The sequence below is a fragment of the Ochotona curzoniae genome, unplaced genomic scaffold (assembly GCF_017591425.1).
Source record: "Ochotona curzoniae isolate NIBS_2020 unplaced genomic scaffold, NIBS_Ocur_1.0 contig_2599, whole genome shotgun sequence".
Taxonomy (NCBI): Eukaryota; Metazoa; Chordata; class Mammalia; order Lagomorpha; family Ochotonidae; genus Ochotona; species Ochotona curzoniae.
The window spans coordinates 1,236,856-1,253,295 of NW_024465520.1; the positions used below are offsets into that span (position 1 = coordinate 1,236,856).

The 16,440-nt window shown below is 46.0% G+C and overlaps 1 protein-coding gene and 1 pseudogene across 3 annotated transcripts in view; both read left to right on the forward strand.

Annotated features, from left to right (window-relative positions):
• The first annotated feature begins 517 nt into the window (after positions 1-517).
• Positions 518-16,440, forward strand: part of LOC121152620 (U2 snRNP associated SURP domain containing) — a 49,510-nt gene continuing 33,587 nt past the window's right edge. For 2 of the 3 annotated variants that reach the window (XM_040974748.1, XM_040974749.1), the window contains exons 1-4: positions 518-646; positions 9,063-9,107; positions 13,558-13,689; positions 15,755-15,853. In XM_040974748.1, the coding sequence (XP_040830682.1) occupies positions 602-646; positions 9,063-9,107; positions 13,558-13,689; positions 15,755-15,853 (321 nt within the window). In that variant the 5' untranslated portion in view covers positions 518-601. The remainder of the gene's footprint in view (positions 647-9,062; positions 9,108-13,557; positions 13,690-15,754; positions 15,854-16,440) is intronic. The other variant, XM_040974750.1, reaches the window with a different exon arrangement.
• Positions 15,186-15,316, forward strand: LOC121152767 (annotated as a pseudogene).

Below are 16,440 nucleotides of genomic sequence, written 5' to 3' on the forward strand. Positions count from 1 at the left end.
GTATTCCCTCTGTTACGTGATCAGAAGTGACGACACTCCTAAAGCTGAAGGCGCTTAAAAAAAGAAGGCACAACACTTGCACGTGTGCTAGATGCGGAATTGTCTGCATATACGAGTCGGGCTCATGCCTGCCGACGCCCCTCGGACCTCGAGGAAGGCTCCTCTCGGCTGGTCCGGGCACTCACGCCGTCTCCACGCCGGGACGCGGCAGGGCTGCCCTCCCCAGGGCGCCCGCAGCGCTCCGGCCGCCAGCTCCCGTCTCAGAGGGGAAAAATCCTCCCTCAGTGCAGCGCGATCCCTTCCCGGCCCAGGAAAAGACAGGGGCATGTCAGCCCGCGCTCCAAGTCACGGCCAGAAGGGAGTCTAGGCTGCCGGGCCCTGCGAAAACACAGCGTCGGAGACCTCAGAAGAAACCAGCCGCGCAGGCCGCCCGGGAGGAGCGCAACCGACACCGGAAGTCACGTGGCGCGCCCGCTCGCGATCTCGGCCTTCGGCTACTCCGCCTTTGCAGGCGCCTCTGGCGGGCTTCACTGGGATCCGCTTGCTCGGTGCTCGATTTGTCCGTGCTGCTGGCGCCGCCGAAGGAGGGGCAAAGCGCAAGATGGCGGACAAAACGCCAGGCGGCTCTCAGAAGGCCAGTTCAAAGGTAATTTCTCGGAGATCTTGGGGAGTCAGTGGCTCTGTGGCTGCGTCGTGGGGCCTGCAGGAGCTCCTGGCTCCTGGGAGGGGTGGCTACGGTTCGGGTCCGCGTTCCGGCTGCGTGAGGAGGCCCGGGCGCCGCCGCCCCCGTGGTGCGCAGGTTGGGAGAGGCCTGGCCTCGCCGCTCGGTCCCCGCCTGGATTCGGCTCGAGACCGGCGCGTCCCGGGGCTGGTGGCGGGGGGCGCTCGGGCCGCGCCGGGCCGGGGCGCGGAGGCGGGACGGGAGAGCGGGGTCGGCCGCGGGGCCGGGCCCGGGGCGCCCGGAGGCCGCGCGGCGCAGCAGCGCCGGGGAGAGGCGGGAATCGCGCTGCCCAGGGCTTCCCGGGCTCCTGCTCTGGGACCTGGAGTCCACTCGCTTCCGGCCTCTCCGGCGTCCTCGAGGGGGCTGCGGGGCCGGGCCACGCCACCCCCCACACGTGGCCGTCACCCCAGGCCACGGCGCGGAGAATGTTCTCCGGGCGGAAGGGGAGTCGGCGTGGACGGGGCGCGCGGAGCGGGCAGCCGCTGCGCTGGCCGGTGCTTTTCGCGTCAGCCCCAGGTCTTAGTTGGGCCACGTTGGGCGCGTCGTCCGATGGGTTTTGTTGTTGAGTTTCTCATCTTGAACTCGGTATAAAAAGTAATAGGAACTGACACGAAGTAGTTGTTGGGCTGATACAAGAAATAGTGAGGCACTACGGCTCTAGGGACGTAACCTTTTTTTTTTCTAAGTCGAGTTTGAATTTTTAAGTTGTTATTGTTTTCTGATACAGTTCCGTGGGTTCTGGGATTCTGCCCCTCCCCAAGTCCCAAGTCCTAAGTCCTTTCGGGAACAGTCAGAAGTTACATGGGACTTAACTTCAACATCTTAAACGCGTAAGGCCCCGTGTGAGCTGTTAGGAAGTTCAGTTTACAGTTCAAAGCTTTACTGCTTGCCATTTGGAGAAACATTTTATCCTGCACCCATTTTTTCCTGACTTCCCGGTTTCTGTTAAATGGGGATCTGTGCTACTTGGTGAACTCAACGAATAGTATACAAGTCGGTAATGACCTTAACATCCTTTGGTTACCTAGACACGCAGTCTTGGCTGCTTTACATCTTTGCTCCCTGTCGGTTGCTTCCTCTCCGTTCTGGCGAGGGGGTGTAGACGAGTCGTTGGAAAACTCACCGCACACGCCCTTGTCTTCCAGAAACTCAGGACAGAAATAAACACAGCGTGAGGCAGCTGTTAGTGAAGCCGTTAATAATAATAACGGGTGCTTCTTTTCAAAGTATTTTAAATATCTTGTATTGGAAGCTTTGGATACAGTGAGAGCATTTCCTTGTTTATCACGGTTTGTGGATATGTGACTGCTTCCTGTAATCATCAGTCTTTTTCATTTTCTTTTGCTTCAGATTGCCATCTATGATACTGTCTACAGATCCCTTACTCGCGTCTCTAAAAGTAGTATTGACTCAAATAGTATTAATGTGATTTTTTGATTTCTCTGTTAACATGGAGGTTCCATTACATAATAAAAGTGGAAAGATAATGGATTTTTTTAAAGGATTTGTTTTTTCTGGAAAGTTAGACTTACAGAGAGGAGGCGAATCGGAGAGAAAGATCTTCCATCTGCTGATTCACTCCCCAAGTGGCCGCAATGGCCAGAGCTGAGCCGATCCGGAGCCAGGAGCTTCTTCTCAGGTCTCCCACCTGGGTGCAGGATCCCAAGGCTTTGGGTTGTTGGCTGTCCTCCACTGCTTTCCCAGGCCACAAGCAGGGAGCTGGAAGGAAAGTGGAGCAGCCAGGAGACAAACCAGTGGTCATATGGAATCACAGGGCATGCAAGGTGGGGACTCCAGCTGCTAGGCTACTGCGAGAGCCCAAGAGGATGGATTTTGATAACTAAGAGATTTGGTTTTATGTCCTGGCTTAGTAATTAATTATATTTCCAATAATATTAAAGTATGTAACCTCACTTTCTTTGTTTATAATATGGACATAGTCCCTTCCTCTTTCCTACTTTTTTTCTTACAGGTTTGTTAACAAAGTGTTTTTCAGAATGTCAGGGTGTATTTTAATCCTTTGTTATCAGCCATTGTAATGATCACCCAGATTGCTTTTTATTTGAAAAATGGAGTTCCAGAAAAGGAGACCTTCCATCCATTCACTCACTCCCTAAAGGACTGCAATGACAAAGTCGGGAGCTAGCAGCTAGGAGTCCACCATGGAATGCAGGGACCCAGTGACTTGAACCATTCTCCACTGCCATAAGCAGGCAGCCAGATTGGTACCCGGGACAGGACACATCCATAGCTTCTTCTGCATCTTTGATTAACTGTGGGACATTTAGAGTGCACCTAGACCATTTTGTATATTGGTGGTGTTTTAGAAGAAATTAAAAAGTTGACTTTATTGTGCATAGTGCATGTCTCTCCCGGTGATCTGACAGTTTATTTTTGAGAAGTGAGGATGATGGCTTGACTTGGATAGTTCCATTAAGCTAAGTAACTGCTGCTTGTTAATGAGTTGATAGCATGAGATGTTGGCAGTGTGGAGTGTAATTTTGACAGGTGTCAACAAGTGTGTGTATAATGCAGCTCTGGTTACTTGCTGCTTTTTGTGCTTAATGTTGAGATAGCAAACTTTTCTTTAAAAAAATAATTATTTTTATGTGAAAGGCAGATTATAGAGAGAAGGAGGCGTAGAGAGAGGCTCCCCTCCACTCTGACCACAGTGGTTAGAGTTGAGCTCATCCGAAACTGGGAGCTAGGAGCCTCTTCTTGGTCTCCCCCGTGTGAATGTTGGGTCCCAAGAACTTGAACCATCTTCCGCTGCTTTCCCAGGCCATAAGCAGAGATCTGGATGGGAAGTGGAGCAGCTGGAACATGAACTCTATGGAAAGCTGGTGCAACAGGGTGGAGGATTAGCTTGTTGAGGTTGACCCATGGTGCTGACCCTGAGGTAACGAATAAGACTAATATCTATGCTAGGGAACGTGCTGTCTGGTAGGAGAGAATCGGCATGCCTAATAGTGCCAGACAGAGCCATCACAAAGTATTTGGTCAGTGGGAGGGAGGAGCTTAAGGAACATAATGAAATTTGATTTGCAGGACCCTGTGAGCAAGGAGCAGTTTTGAAGTGTAGATAGGATATTAAAAATGGGTAAGGCAGAGCAAGTCAGTTGCTTGGTAAGGGATTGTGGGTTAGCTGGTGTGTATGATACTTGCATACATCTAGGCTGAGTTGTGGAATGTTTCAGATGCTAGGGAATAAAATTAGAATCATGGAAAATTGGAGGCAGGAAAGGGCTATTCCAGAGCTGGCGTGTGGAGTAATAAGTCACCACCTTCAGATGCTCACATCCCACTTGGGCACCAGTTTGAGTTCAGGCTGCTCCCCTTATTCAGTTCCCTGGGAAAGCAGTGGAAGGTGGCCCTAGTGATTTGGTTCCCGTATGCAGATGGAAGACCTGGAAGAAGCTCCTTGCTTTGGGACGGCCCAGCCTTGTTTGTTGTGGCCGTTTGTGGAGTAAATCCGTGGATGGAAGATCTGCCTTCTCCTCTGACTGTAACTAAATTTGTCTTCCTCTTCTGGAAGCATTCCCTGACACTCCCCACCCCCTGTAAGATGTGCCTACTTTCTGTACTTTTGTGGTACTTTGTTTTACTTATTTTGTTGATTAAGCCACCAAAGGGCAACAGCTGTGTCTTATTTTATGTCTGTAATGCAAGGTGCATTACTCCTTACTAAGAAGTAAATGGCTGAAGAAAGGGAAGATCTGAATGGCAGCAGTGTCTTTAGAAGTTACCTGTGGAAGATCTGTGTTACAGCTGAGATGAATGAGATTTTTTTCCAAGATTTTTTTTTTTTTTTTTTTTAAAGATTTATTTTTTATTATTTTTTCATTGGAAAGGCGGATATACAGAGAGGAGAGACAGAGAGGAAGATCTTCCATCCGATGATTCACTCCCCAAGTGAGCGCAACGGGCCGATACTATGCCGATCCGAAGCCAGGAGCCTCTTCCAGGTCTCCCACGCGGGTGCAGGTTCCCAAAGCTTTGGGCTGTCCTCGACTGCTTTCCCAGGCCACAGGCAGGGAGCTGGAAGGGAAGCGGGGCTGCCGGGATTAGAACCGGCGCCCATATGGGATCCCGGGCGTGCGAGGCGAGGACCTTTAACCACTTGCGCCACCGCGCCGGGCCCTTTTTCCAAGATTTATTTTGTGTGTTGGAAAGTCAGTGTTACAGAGAGGCAGAGAGTTCTTCCGGTTTACTCCCCAAAAGGCCCAGGCCCAATCCAGGAGCCCTGGACTTCTTCCAGGTATCCCCATGGACCCGAGTGCTTCTGTCTTCAGTGGCTTTCGCAAGCATATTAGTAGGGAGCTGGGTTGCAAATGGAGCAACTGGCATGTGAACCTGCCATGCCACAGCACTGGCCCCAGAGATGGAGTGAGATTTGACTTAGATGATAGTGAGGATAAGAAAAGCATCAAGATGACAGTATTATAATGCTGCTACTGGCCAGCGGTTACTGAATACTTAACACTGCTTTCTCTATATTTATTCAGCTGTGCAAATGAAATCAGGTCTGTGGTTGCAAAGCGGGTGCATGGTAAACCCAGTAAGTCTGTTTCCTGAACCTGTGCTCTTAAAATTTTGCTACTTCCACCTTATGAGTGATTGATTGTACTACCCAGTGTCTGAAATAAGACATACAGGTGAGAAGCTAGTTTGGGAAGAACTTCCTGTCGTGGCTGTTGTTTTTTTTTTTTTTTTTTGAGCTTGCACACATAGAGGTGAACATGTTTAGGGGCGGTTTGAAGGCAGATTGAGATTAGGAAGACAACCAAGGTTAAGGAACAAGAATTGGAAATCTTCTCAGTACAGTAAAAAATGTTGGTATTTGGGCCCACTGTGGTAGCCTAGTGGCTGAAATCCTTGCCTGGCCTGTACTGGGACCCCATATGGGCATATGTCCCGGCTGCTCCACTTCCCATCCAGCTCCCTGCTTGTGGCCTGGGAAAGCAGTGAAGGATGGCTCAAAGCCTTGGGATCTGCACTCCCTTGGGAGACCTGGGAGAGGCTCCTGGCTTCCCATTAGTTTGGCTCCAACCTTGGTTCCAACCATTGCAGCTACTTGGGGAGTGAGTCAGCAGGTGGAGAATCTTTCTGTTGCTCTCTCTATACCTACCTTTCCGATAAAAATAAATAAATCTTTTTAAAAAATATTGATATCGATGGGAGAATTTGTGAAGGAGGAGGTGATGATTTTAGAGAATGTGAAGAGAAAAAAAAACTGATGAAGGTCGTGGAAAGTTCCTTAGACATAATGTGGTGGTGGAGGGAGGTTGTTGTGGACAGCTTGCCCATTTGAAAACTTAGGAGTGGTGATTTCAGTGCAGTAATTTTGCAGTAGTCAAAGTCTTAATGATGCCACTAAACAAAGTTCAATAGTTAAGAGGTTAAAACGACCACCGTAAGGCAGGAAAATAGCAAGTTGTAGACAATAAAGATGTTCAACTTATAATAAAATGAATCTAAAAATAGTCACAAAAATCATTAAAACTATGATAGTATAGAATCCTAATGAATTTGAAAAAAGATGTAATATTAAGTTTGAACAAAGTACTATTTACAAGATAATTGCTACAGGCAGTTCCTTTTATTTTTTTGTTAATATTTGCTCTCACATGCAAGATAAAATGTGATACATATGTATCTGGTTTATTTTACCATGTTGTCTGCTGGTCTGCCAGTTCCAACCATTTTGATGCAAGTGATAGAATTTCATTCTTTTTACTTCAGAAGATTTTGAAGCATCGTCAGTCTGTTTTCTTAAGAAAATGCAGGGCCCATGTTGTAATTTAGTGAGTTATGCTGCTGCCTGAGATACTCTCATACAGGTGCCTGTTGAAGCCCCACTGCTCTCCTTCCAATCCTGCTCCCTGCTGAGGTGCCTGGGAAGGCAGTGGAGGATGGCCCAGGTGCTAGGGCCCTGCCTGCCGCATGGGAGACCCTGATGGAATTCCTGGCTCCTGGCTTCAGCCTGGCCCAGCTATTGCAGCCATTTGGGGGAGTGAGCGAGAAGATGGGAAGATCTCTTTCAGCACCTCTGCTATTTACATCTCTGTACTTGTTCTTAAAGCCTAAAAAAGTTCTTTTCTGAATACTTTGTGGTAACTGTAAGCAGTGAAACCTTAGGTTAAATTAGTTGATTCAAAGCTGTGCTCCTATTACTGTATTTGGAAATTTGTCAAATTGTGTTATTTGCAAAGCTGACCAGAGTGCTGCTTTTGAACTGATTGCTTTTGTTTTATGTATTATTTGCCAGTTTTGTGAATGGGTATACCAGTAAGATTTTTTTAAGGAAAGATTTATTTAGAGGCAGAGTGAGTTCTCTTCCATCTGCTGATTCACTTCCCAAATGACCGCAGTGACCCTGTGCTGGATCAGGCTGAAGTTAGGAGCTGGAGTTTTTTTCTGGGTCTTTCACATGGGTGGCAGGCCCCAAGCTCTTGGGCTGTTAGTGGGGAGCTGGATTCTAAGTGGAACAGGTAAGGACAGAGCGCTGTCCGTGTGGTTTGCTGCTTAACTCAGGCCACACCCCGCTTCATAAGAAAGATTCTTGCTTGATTAAATTGGAGCTTCAGCATGTCCTAGAGTCAGGATAGGTTTAAGCATTGGAAATAGGCAGTGGCTTTAGTTCTTTTAAATCCTAGAAGTGATTCCAGTCCTAGAAATGAGAATCAAAATAAGGTGGTCCTCAGCTGCTCTTGTGTGCTTAGGCTGCTGGGGAGTGATGGAGTGACCACTACCTTGACCTTGGGATTTGTGGGATATTGAAAAGTTAAGTTTTGCCATCTAGGGATATCTTGAATGATGGTTTTTCAAAAGGTTATTTGACCTATTTTTGCTTTTCTGTATAATGCAAATTTTCAGTTTTCTCTTGAGAATAGTATGTTGTGGGATTTTTGGGTGAATCTAGAACTGATGTTAGGTTCAAGTGGATATTTGTGATCTCAAGGTCTTGACTTTACTTTTTCACAAATAAATTAAGGAAAATCTTATGTAATATTTTCAGAACTAAAAATAGCTCAGTGACAATTAAATTCTAAATCTAAGTACAAAATTCGGAATGATGCCATGTATTTCATTAATAGCTTTACAGTTTGGCTTCTTTATCCTGAGATGTGTAGTGAAAAAACAAATTATTATATGACTGGGTTAATTTGAAATGTGTGTTAATTAAGGTGAAATTTTAATGGTTGGTATTTTTGGAAAGTCCATTGTTTGATGACTGAGCTCTTCCTGGACTCAGCTATGGGGTGCTGAAGTTAGAGCAAAGCTTGAGCTGGGGTATAAGTGGTGACCTAGTGGGTGTTTGGTAATAGTATTTCCTTCCCTCAAACTATTTTTTCTATAGAGTTAATATCTTTTACCTAACTGCCAGGTTTTTATATGTGGACTTTGTATAGAATTTATACCTTTTGACCACACAGCCAGGTTTTTATATATGCTTTTTGAGAAAGAGGGAGAAGCAGGAAGGAAGAGCTGTTATGTATGCTGGCTTATTCCACAAATGGTGACAGCAGCCAGTCTGGGCCAGTTCTCCTAAGTGAGTAGTGAGGGCCTGAATACTTGGGCGTCTTCTGCCTTTCCTGCTGGTGTATTGGCAGGAAGCTGAGTCAGAAACAGAGTAACTGAACCGCCCAACATGGACTGCCAGTGAGGCGAGCTGCAGCTTAACCCATTGTACCACATTGCCAGCGCTTTGTGTGGATTTATTTGTTCTTAAAATCTGCTGTTTTTTATTTTTTAACAAAGATTTATTTATTTACTGGAAAGACAGATGTACAGAGAGGAGGAGAGACAGAAAGGAAGATCTTCCATCCAATGATTCACTCCCCAAGTGGCTGCAATGGCCGGTGCTGCGCCGATCCGAAGCCAGGAGCCAGGAACTTCTTTCCAGGTCTCGCATGCGGGTACAGCGTCCCAAGGCTTTGGGCGGTCTTTGACTGCTTTCCGAGGTCACAAGCAGGGAGCTGGATGGGAAGTGGAGCTGCCGGGATTAAAACCGGCACCCATATGGGATCCCAGAACGTTCAAGGCGAGGACCTTAACCCGCTATTGCGCCGGGCCCAAAATCTGCTTCTTAAATTTAGCTTTGGATGATTGGAGAAAGGAGAGGATTTTTTTTTCCCTTTTTTTTTTTTTGTTCTCTACCAAGAAGTTGTTGGTTAGAGCAATGTCCTGGCAGTAAATAGTGTATCTCAGGATTTGGGAAAATGTGTTGCATAAAAATTCTGCTGTAAAAATAGTGGTTAGGTTTCCATTCTGTAATAAAAATGGTAAATAATGCCTTAGGTGTATCTCATTAACATTTATATCGTTTTGACACTTTCAGACCAGATCATCAGATGCTCATTCCTCGGGATCTTCAGATGCACATGTGAGTAGCAAAGGCAGTGTGTGTGTGTGTGTGTGTGTGTTTTAATTCTTTTATTTTGGTAATCTTACATAGTTGATTAGGGCACAAGGGGTCAAGGGCTACAGGAAAGTGGGTAAGACCATTGTTTCCACATTTTGTTGTTGTTTATATTTTATATAAGCTTACATAGTTGATAAGGGTACAAAGGGTCAAGGGCTTCAAGGAAAATGGGTAAGACCATTGTTTCCACACTAATATCATTTTCCCTTGTATCTGGGGTCAGGGAGAAACAAAGGGAAAAGCCCCACCTGCAGCGTCCCACCCATTCCAGGTCCCCATGTGAGACATGCTCCGAGGGTCCTGCTCAAGCAGTTTTGATAGTTCAACAGTTCTGAATTGCTGCCAGTTTCGCCATTCCAAGCATTATGAAATCTATTCAGAATCCACTGGCTGACATCGTCTCTTCAGGGTTGGGGTTCTGAGATCAGCAGTTCAGTTGAAGGGGTCTCCAAAGAAACTTCGTCTGAGGTGATCCCAGACCTGATTTTTGTGTGTGCTTGCCAGTACATGGTCTAGCACCGTCCGTCGCCCCAAACAGCTTTTGTACTTGCTGGTCATTGCAATTGCTGGGTCAGTTCTGTTTCCAGCCCTTTCTTCCACTGGAACCAATGGGTGTAACCAGTGGGTATTGCAGTCCAGCCCAATCCTGCCCACTTCATACTTGACCCTCATGCAAACCAGTGGGCGCTGCAACCTACTTGGGGCAACTTCCCATGACTCCCACGAGGCCTGCCCTCTACCCTGGTTCCCATGCTTGCCACTGTGTACCACAGACTTGTTCAGTCTGTCCCACATCCCAGTTATCTCTCGTACTTGTCAGTGGGCATTGAAGCCTAGTTCAACCCAACCAACCCTACTATCCAACCCACACACATATTGGCTGGTGCCTTTTTGGCTAGCCACCCTTGACCCATCCTGGTTTTCAGGCTCTCCAGTGGGAGTGGTAGCCCAAGAGGGAGGTGCCCACTATTTCCCTACTAGGCCACTCCCACTGCAGGATTATGCACTCTCCAGGTGGTTCTGGAGTTTAGCTTGACAGATTTAGCCCCCAGTGCCAGCCTCTGCCAGCTGATGCTGCGGCAAAGCCCAACCAGCCCTTACCCACTCTAATTTTTGCTTGCACTGGTCAGAACAGTCAGCACAACCTGACTGTTCTCTAATCTAGCTCACATGAGGCCCACAGGTATTGTAACCCTGACTAGTCTGGTCTGCCCCATCCCAACTCATGTTCTCTGTGGGATTGGTTGTCCAGCAGAGGAGCCCACATTCTCCCTGCTGGCTTTTCCGCCTCCCTCCCTGGTTCTCATGTGTGCTGTTCGGGCGCTGTGGCCACATCTGGTATGGCTCACCTCACTCACCTTGGCATTCCATAATGTGCACTGGTGTGTGTCGCAACCGAACTTGGCCCGACCCACACTCTGTTCTGGTGCTTGGATTCACCAGCAGGTGATGTGAACTGGTTCAGCCTGGTCTGCCCCTAACATCTGCCAAATGTATGCCAGTGGGTATCTTTCTCTGGCCTGGTCTGGGTTGCTCCCTATTGTGCTTCTTGCGCTCACCTGCAGGGACTGTGTCCAGACAGAGGAATTTCCCAAGCTCCTCCATCAGATCGTTTCCCTGTGCCAGATCTTGCGTGCACTGGCGGGTCCATGGGCTAGCTCTCCTTGCTGGCCTTCAGTCCATTCCGGTTCTTACTGTTGGATGTTTCAGCCCAGCCAAGGCTTGTCCATACCCAGACACTGCTCACACATGGCTCAGTAAGGGCAAAGACCCAGCCTAGTCAGTTCTACATCTACCCAGGTTCTCCAAAGTCCCAGGTGGTACTGGTGTCTAGCCCAGGTTGGTGCGCCCAGCCCCAGTCTACACTTGTACCAAGGGAGATTGCAGCCATAGCCAGACCAGAACACAGCCCCACTCAAACCCCTGCACCCTCCCATGGGAATCCCAATCCAGCAAGGGTGTACTCTCACAGCTCCCCAACCACGTCTATTCTCAGCCCTAGATTACATGTGTGCCAGTGGTTGCTCTGACCCAGTTGGCTTAGCCCCTCACCTGTTTTAGCCTTTGCCTTCGATGCTGTGCTGTAGTATCCCTGCCTCATGCAGACCAGTTGGTGTAAGAGACTAGGTCAGAATGACATGTGTTCCATCCTGATTTCTGTTCTTTTTTGTGAGTCGAGGTTTGTTCGGCCTTGACCGGTCCGCCCTCTTCCAGTTGCAGCACAGCCCACCCCACATCCTGTTTTAGGATGCACATTCGGGTGCTGCTGCTTTGACCTGCCCAGAATGTTGTTGGTTCCTCTACCCATAAGTGATGGCAAGTTCCGTGGTCACACCTAGCTCAACCCAACACCACCCCAGCTTGTGAGCTAACCAGTGGGACTAGTATTTCCACAGGGTTTGGCCCACACTTCCCCCACTGAATCTACCCCTGATCTGGTTCTCTCGCATGCTGGTTAGTGTCTTGACCTTGCCAAGTGTGACCTGTCTGCTGCTCCACCACTCAGTCAGGTACTGGTACCTAGCCCTGCCACACAGGTCTCCATCCATAGCTTTCATGTGGCAGTCAGTGGTGCTCTATGCCAACAGCCCATCTCAGGATTCCCATTTGGGCTGGTGAATCAGTCTGGCCCAAATAGATCTTGTGGACTCTCCCCCTCCAGTCCACCAGGTCTCAGTCCCCACGCTTGCCAGAAAGTTCTGTGACCCCGATGCTAGGAATCACCCAGAATTCATCCCTCACCTACATTCACACAGGCCTTATCCATGGATGTGCCTAGGCAACAATTACATATTCTAAAAACCTCGGAGCTCACCACAGGGTGGCTAGCAGACAGAGCCTGGCACCACTTGCTGTGCTAGTTGCCCAAAGCCTAGGACTCGATCACCATTTGGCGGTAGTGACCTTGCCCAAGTTCCTAGCATTGGGTCCGGCCTGGCTGGGACATACCCCACAGCCGCCACACTGCAGGGAGCTGCTTTTGCCCCAACCCCATGGCCAAACCTTTGTGTTTTTTCCTTAAAGTTTAATTTCTCTAAAAATAAATACTAATGAGAAATATTAGAGACAGAGAACAAAGGAATATGGGTGGTAGTCCTCTGATTACTCCCTGAATGTCTGTGCTGGGGGGACAGGAGGGAAACTGGGCACTCAGCCCAGGTGTTCCTGAGTGGACTGGACTGCAGGGGTCCAGCTGCTGAGCCTGCTGTCTCCTAGGGTGCACATTAGCAAGTTGTTGCAGCTGGGAGCATAGCTGGGCTTCAGGCAATCCAATGTGGAGTGGTAGTGTCCCAGTGAGCATCTTAATTGCTAGACCAAATGCTAATCCCATGCATATGATTTTACTTAATAAATAGTTATATTTGCCTTTTAACTTGTAACCCCTCTTACTTTTATGAGTTAGCCCTCTCAGATTAGACGTTTAATATGTATATTTCTTCTTAGAAATTGTTTATAAAATTTGTATGCACATAGAATGTATATAAGTATTTGTATATACTTAGAAAGTCACTATGATTGCAGTATGGACATTCTTTCCCACTGTGTGATCTGCTTGTTGGAAATCGCTGCAAGTCAGCTGGCATGGCTCTAATCTGTCCTTTATAATGTCAGGATGTAGACATCATGACGCTCCCCAGTGAGGGCGTACAGTTACTTAGTAAGCTACTTTTCAGTTAATGGTCTATGTGTTTGTTGTTGTTGTTAAGCTCTTTTGCTTTTGAGTAATACTGCAATAAATACTCTATTTTTAAGGTTTATTTATTATTTGGAAGGCAGGTTTTTATGGAGGGAGACATCTTCCATCTGCTTGTTCACTCCTCAAATGACCACATGGCCAGTACTGAGCTGATTCAAAGCTGGTAGCCAGGAGTTTTTTCCTGGCTTCCCGCATGGGTGCAGGATCCCAAGTCCCTGAGCCATCTTGTGTTGCTTTTCCAGGCCGTAAGCAGAGAATTGCATTCAGAGTAGCAGCAGGGACACATGAGCTGGTGCCCATATGGGATGCTGGCCCTTGCAGGTGGAGAGTTATCTTAAAAAAAAAGCGGTTGAGAGAAACTTGAGTTGATAAATGAAACTGATTGCTTTTTTTCATGGAATACTGTTTGTATTTGAAGAAGTGGCTGACAAACTCATTAATTCAGGCTTGAGTATTTGGCAGGTGTTTTCTTGCAAAGAAAATATGAACATGCCGCTGCAAGAACTAACTCTTGCCAGAACAAATTTGAGCTTTCAAGGACAAGTTAGAATTGTGGGAAAGTTGATCCGTAAGGACTTTTCTAATGAAACTGATGGTGACACTATAAAGAGTGTGACTTCTGTTAATATGTGAAGAATCCTGATGTTTAGACACTGGACTATGTCCTGTTTTCAACACTGTAGTATTTTATTTATTTATTTGCATTTCTTGAAGACGGATGCATCTGGACCCTCAGATGGTGATGTGCCAAGTCGTACACGGCCTAAGAGCCCGAGAAAACATAATTATAGGAATGAAAGTACCCGTGAAAGCGTTAATGATTCTTCTCATCAGAATCTCTCCAAAGTGAGTATTGATAAAGCTAAGATTCATTCATGACTCTCATTTGTTCCTGAAGTGTCTGATTTTACTTTAAAAACCAAGGAGCAATTTGGAAAGTAGACAGAGAAAGCAAACAAGAGACCTTCATCTCCTGGTTCACTGCCCCAGTAGCTGCAGTGTGGGACTGCGGCAGGCTGCAGCCAGGAGCCTGGACCTCTGTTCGGGTCTCAGCAACGTCTGCTGCTGTTTTCCCGGGCCTGTGAGTAGGAGCTGGAGCACGAGTGGGACATAGATGGAACTGTTCAGATTACAGTGTTTGTATTTGATAAACATTCCTGCTTTTTAAGTTTCTGAATTGGACAGTTTAGTGGACTGCTAAAGGTCTATAGCCAGTTTAGTTAGGTTTTATTTGAGATGGATTTTGTTTCTAACTTATATAAATGAAAGTTTTGGTTTTTTTTTTTAAGATTTATTGATTTTTATTGCAAAGTCAGATATACCTTCTGTCCGATGATTCACTCACTCTCCGAGCGGATGCAGTGGCTGGAATCCAGGAGCCTCTTTTGAGTCTGCATGCGCGTGCAGGGTCCCAAGGCTTTGGGCTGGCCTTAGCTGCTTTCCCAGGCCACAAGTGCGGAGCTGGATGAGAAGTGCAGCCACCGGGATTAGAACCAGCAGTCATATGGAATCCTGGCACATTCAGGGCGAGGACTTTAGTAGTCCAGGCTACTGTGATGGACCCATAAATGGAAACTTTTTAAAGATACAACTTTTTTTTACATGTTGAATATCCCTTAATTGCAATATTTAAATCAGAGTGTTTTGGATTTTTTTAGATTTCGGAATATTTGCATTTATACAGTGAAGTATCTTGAGGATATAACCTAACAAAAATAGTTTTATGTTTCTTAATATACTATTCAAATGTCTGGCAGTAATTCTCTGCGATGTTGTAGTGTACCTGCGTTTTGACTGGCCTGTCACAAGAGATCAAAGTGTAGAATTTTCCTCTTTATCACATTAACTCTTTTTTTTTTTTAAAGATTTATTTTATTTTTATTGGAAAGGCAGATATACAGAGAGGAGAGACAGAGAGGAAAATCTTTCGTCTGATGATTCACTCCACAGGCAGCCGCAACGGCTGGAGCTGAGCCAATCTGAAGCCAGGAACCTCTTCCGGATCTCCCACGTGGGTGCAGGGTCCCAAAGCTTTGGTTCGTCCTCGACTGCTCTCCCGGGCCACAGGCAGGGAGCTGGATGGGAAGTGGGGCTGCCGGGATAGAACCGGCGCCCATATGGGATCCCGGGCGTGCAAGGCAAGGACCTTAACCACTTGCGCCATCGCCATCGTGCCGGGCCCCACTTTAACTCTTGAAACATTGTAGCTTTTGAATTTTTATATGAGGGATGTCTCAGGCTTATCAAAAATTAGGTGATACAGTTTTACTTGGGCTGAGGTGTATGACACTGTAGGTAATAATATTCTTAAAATAGAAAATGAAATTATGTTTGTAAGTTCCAACCTTACCTGGCAAGGGAGATGCCCTGATCACTGAATGGCTTTCTCAGGGTGAGGCTGACTCATTGCACTCTGCATATGAAGAAACTTGACTGATAATTGGTAGTGGGGACTGTGTTCACACTCTCCCCTGGGTGGGGGGAACCTTTAAAAAAAAATGTGATTTCTGGTATCTGAAACTGGAGTTAAAGCTCATAGATTCCTACTACTGGACCCTGGACATGTCTGGATTCCTCTTCGTGTTGGAAGTTGTTTCCTCTCATTGCTTTGCCTGGTAACTTCTGTATTTTCCCTCTCAGATGCTTTCATTCTTGTTCTGAACTTGAGGCCTGTTTCTTTTCTGTTTCTATGAATTTTTAATGACCTGTCATTGACCTTTAGCTAACCCACAAAGACCTTTAATGAATATTTATCGTAGCCGAGCCTAAGACAGGCTTATAGTAGACTTGATTTTCTTTTACAGAAAGATTTTTAAAGAATGATCTGTTTTAAAAATTGTTATTAACTGAGGTAGATTGTTGTAGTTGAAGTTAAGAATGTATGTAAAGGTATGATTCTCATTTTTCGTAGCCTCTTCTAGAAAATAAACTTAAAGCATTCAGTATTGGAAAGATGAGTACAGCTAAACGAACTTTAAGTAAGAAGGAACAAGAGGAATTAAAGAAAAAGGTAATACTTAAATCATTTTTTACTTTGGGTGAATGGTAATTTCATAAATATAGTTCTGCTATATTTGTCTTTGTCAAATTGTTCATAAAGATAGGGACATTTTGCATCCCTGTCAACTCGGTATACAAGTGGTTGTTTTCCTCATTGCCTTGTAGAAAATATTATTGAAGGAGTTTTGTTTGGTAGGTGAAAAATGGTATCTCAGGGTAGTTTTTAATTTTCATTTATCTTATGATTTGGTTTTTGTTTTCTGTGAACTGCTCTTGTCTTAACCGTATTATATCTAAAACACTCTGGTACATGGTGCAGTGTTTTTTTTTTTTTTTTTTTTTCTAGTTTGTCAATTGTATTTTTATTTTGTGTCTGGTGTTTTCCTTGCAGAAACCATTGTTGTGTCATTCACTTTTCCTTTTTTCCCCTGTAATTGCTAGTTTTTCGGTCAAGATTTTTTCCACTTGTAATTTATAAAGAGATGTGGTCATATTTTCTTCCAGTGTGGTTTCATTTTCAAGAAAATTTAATGTAATTGACTATTTTTGATATTCCCCTTTTTTGAATGCTAAATTTCCATATGCTGTTCACTTTTT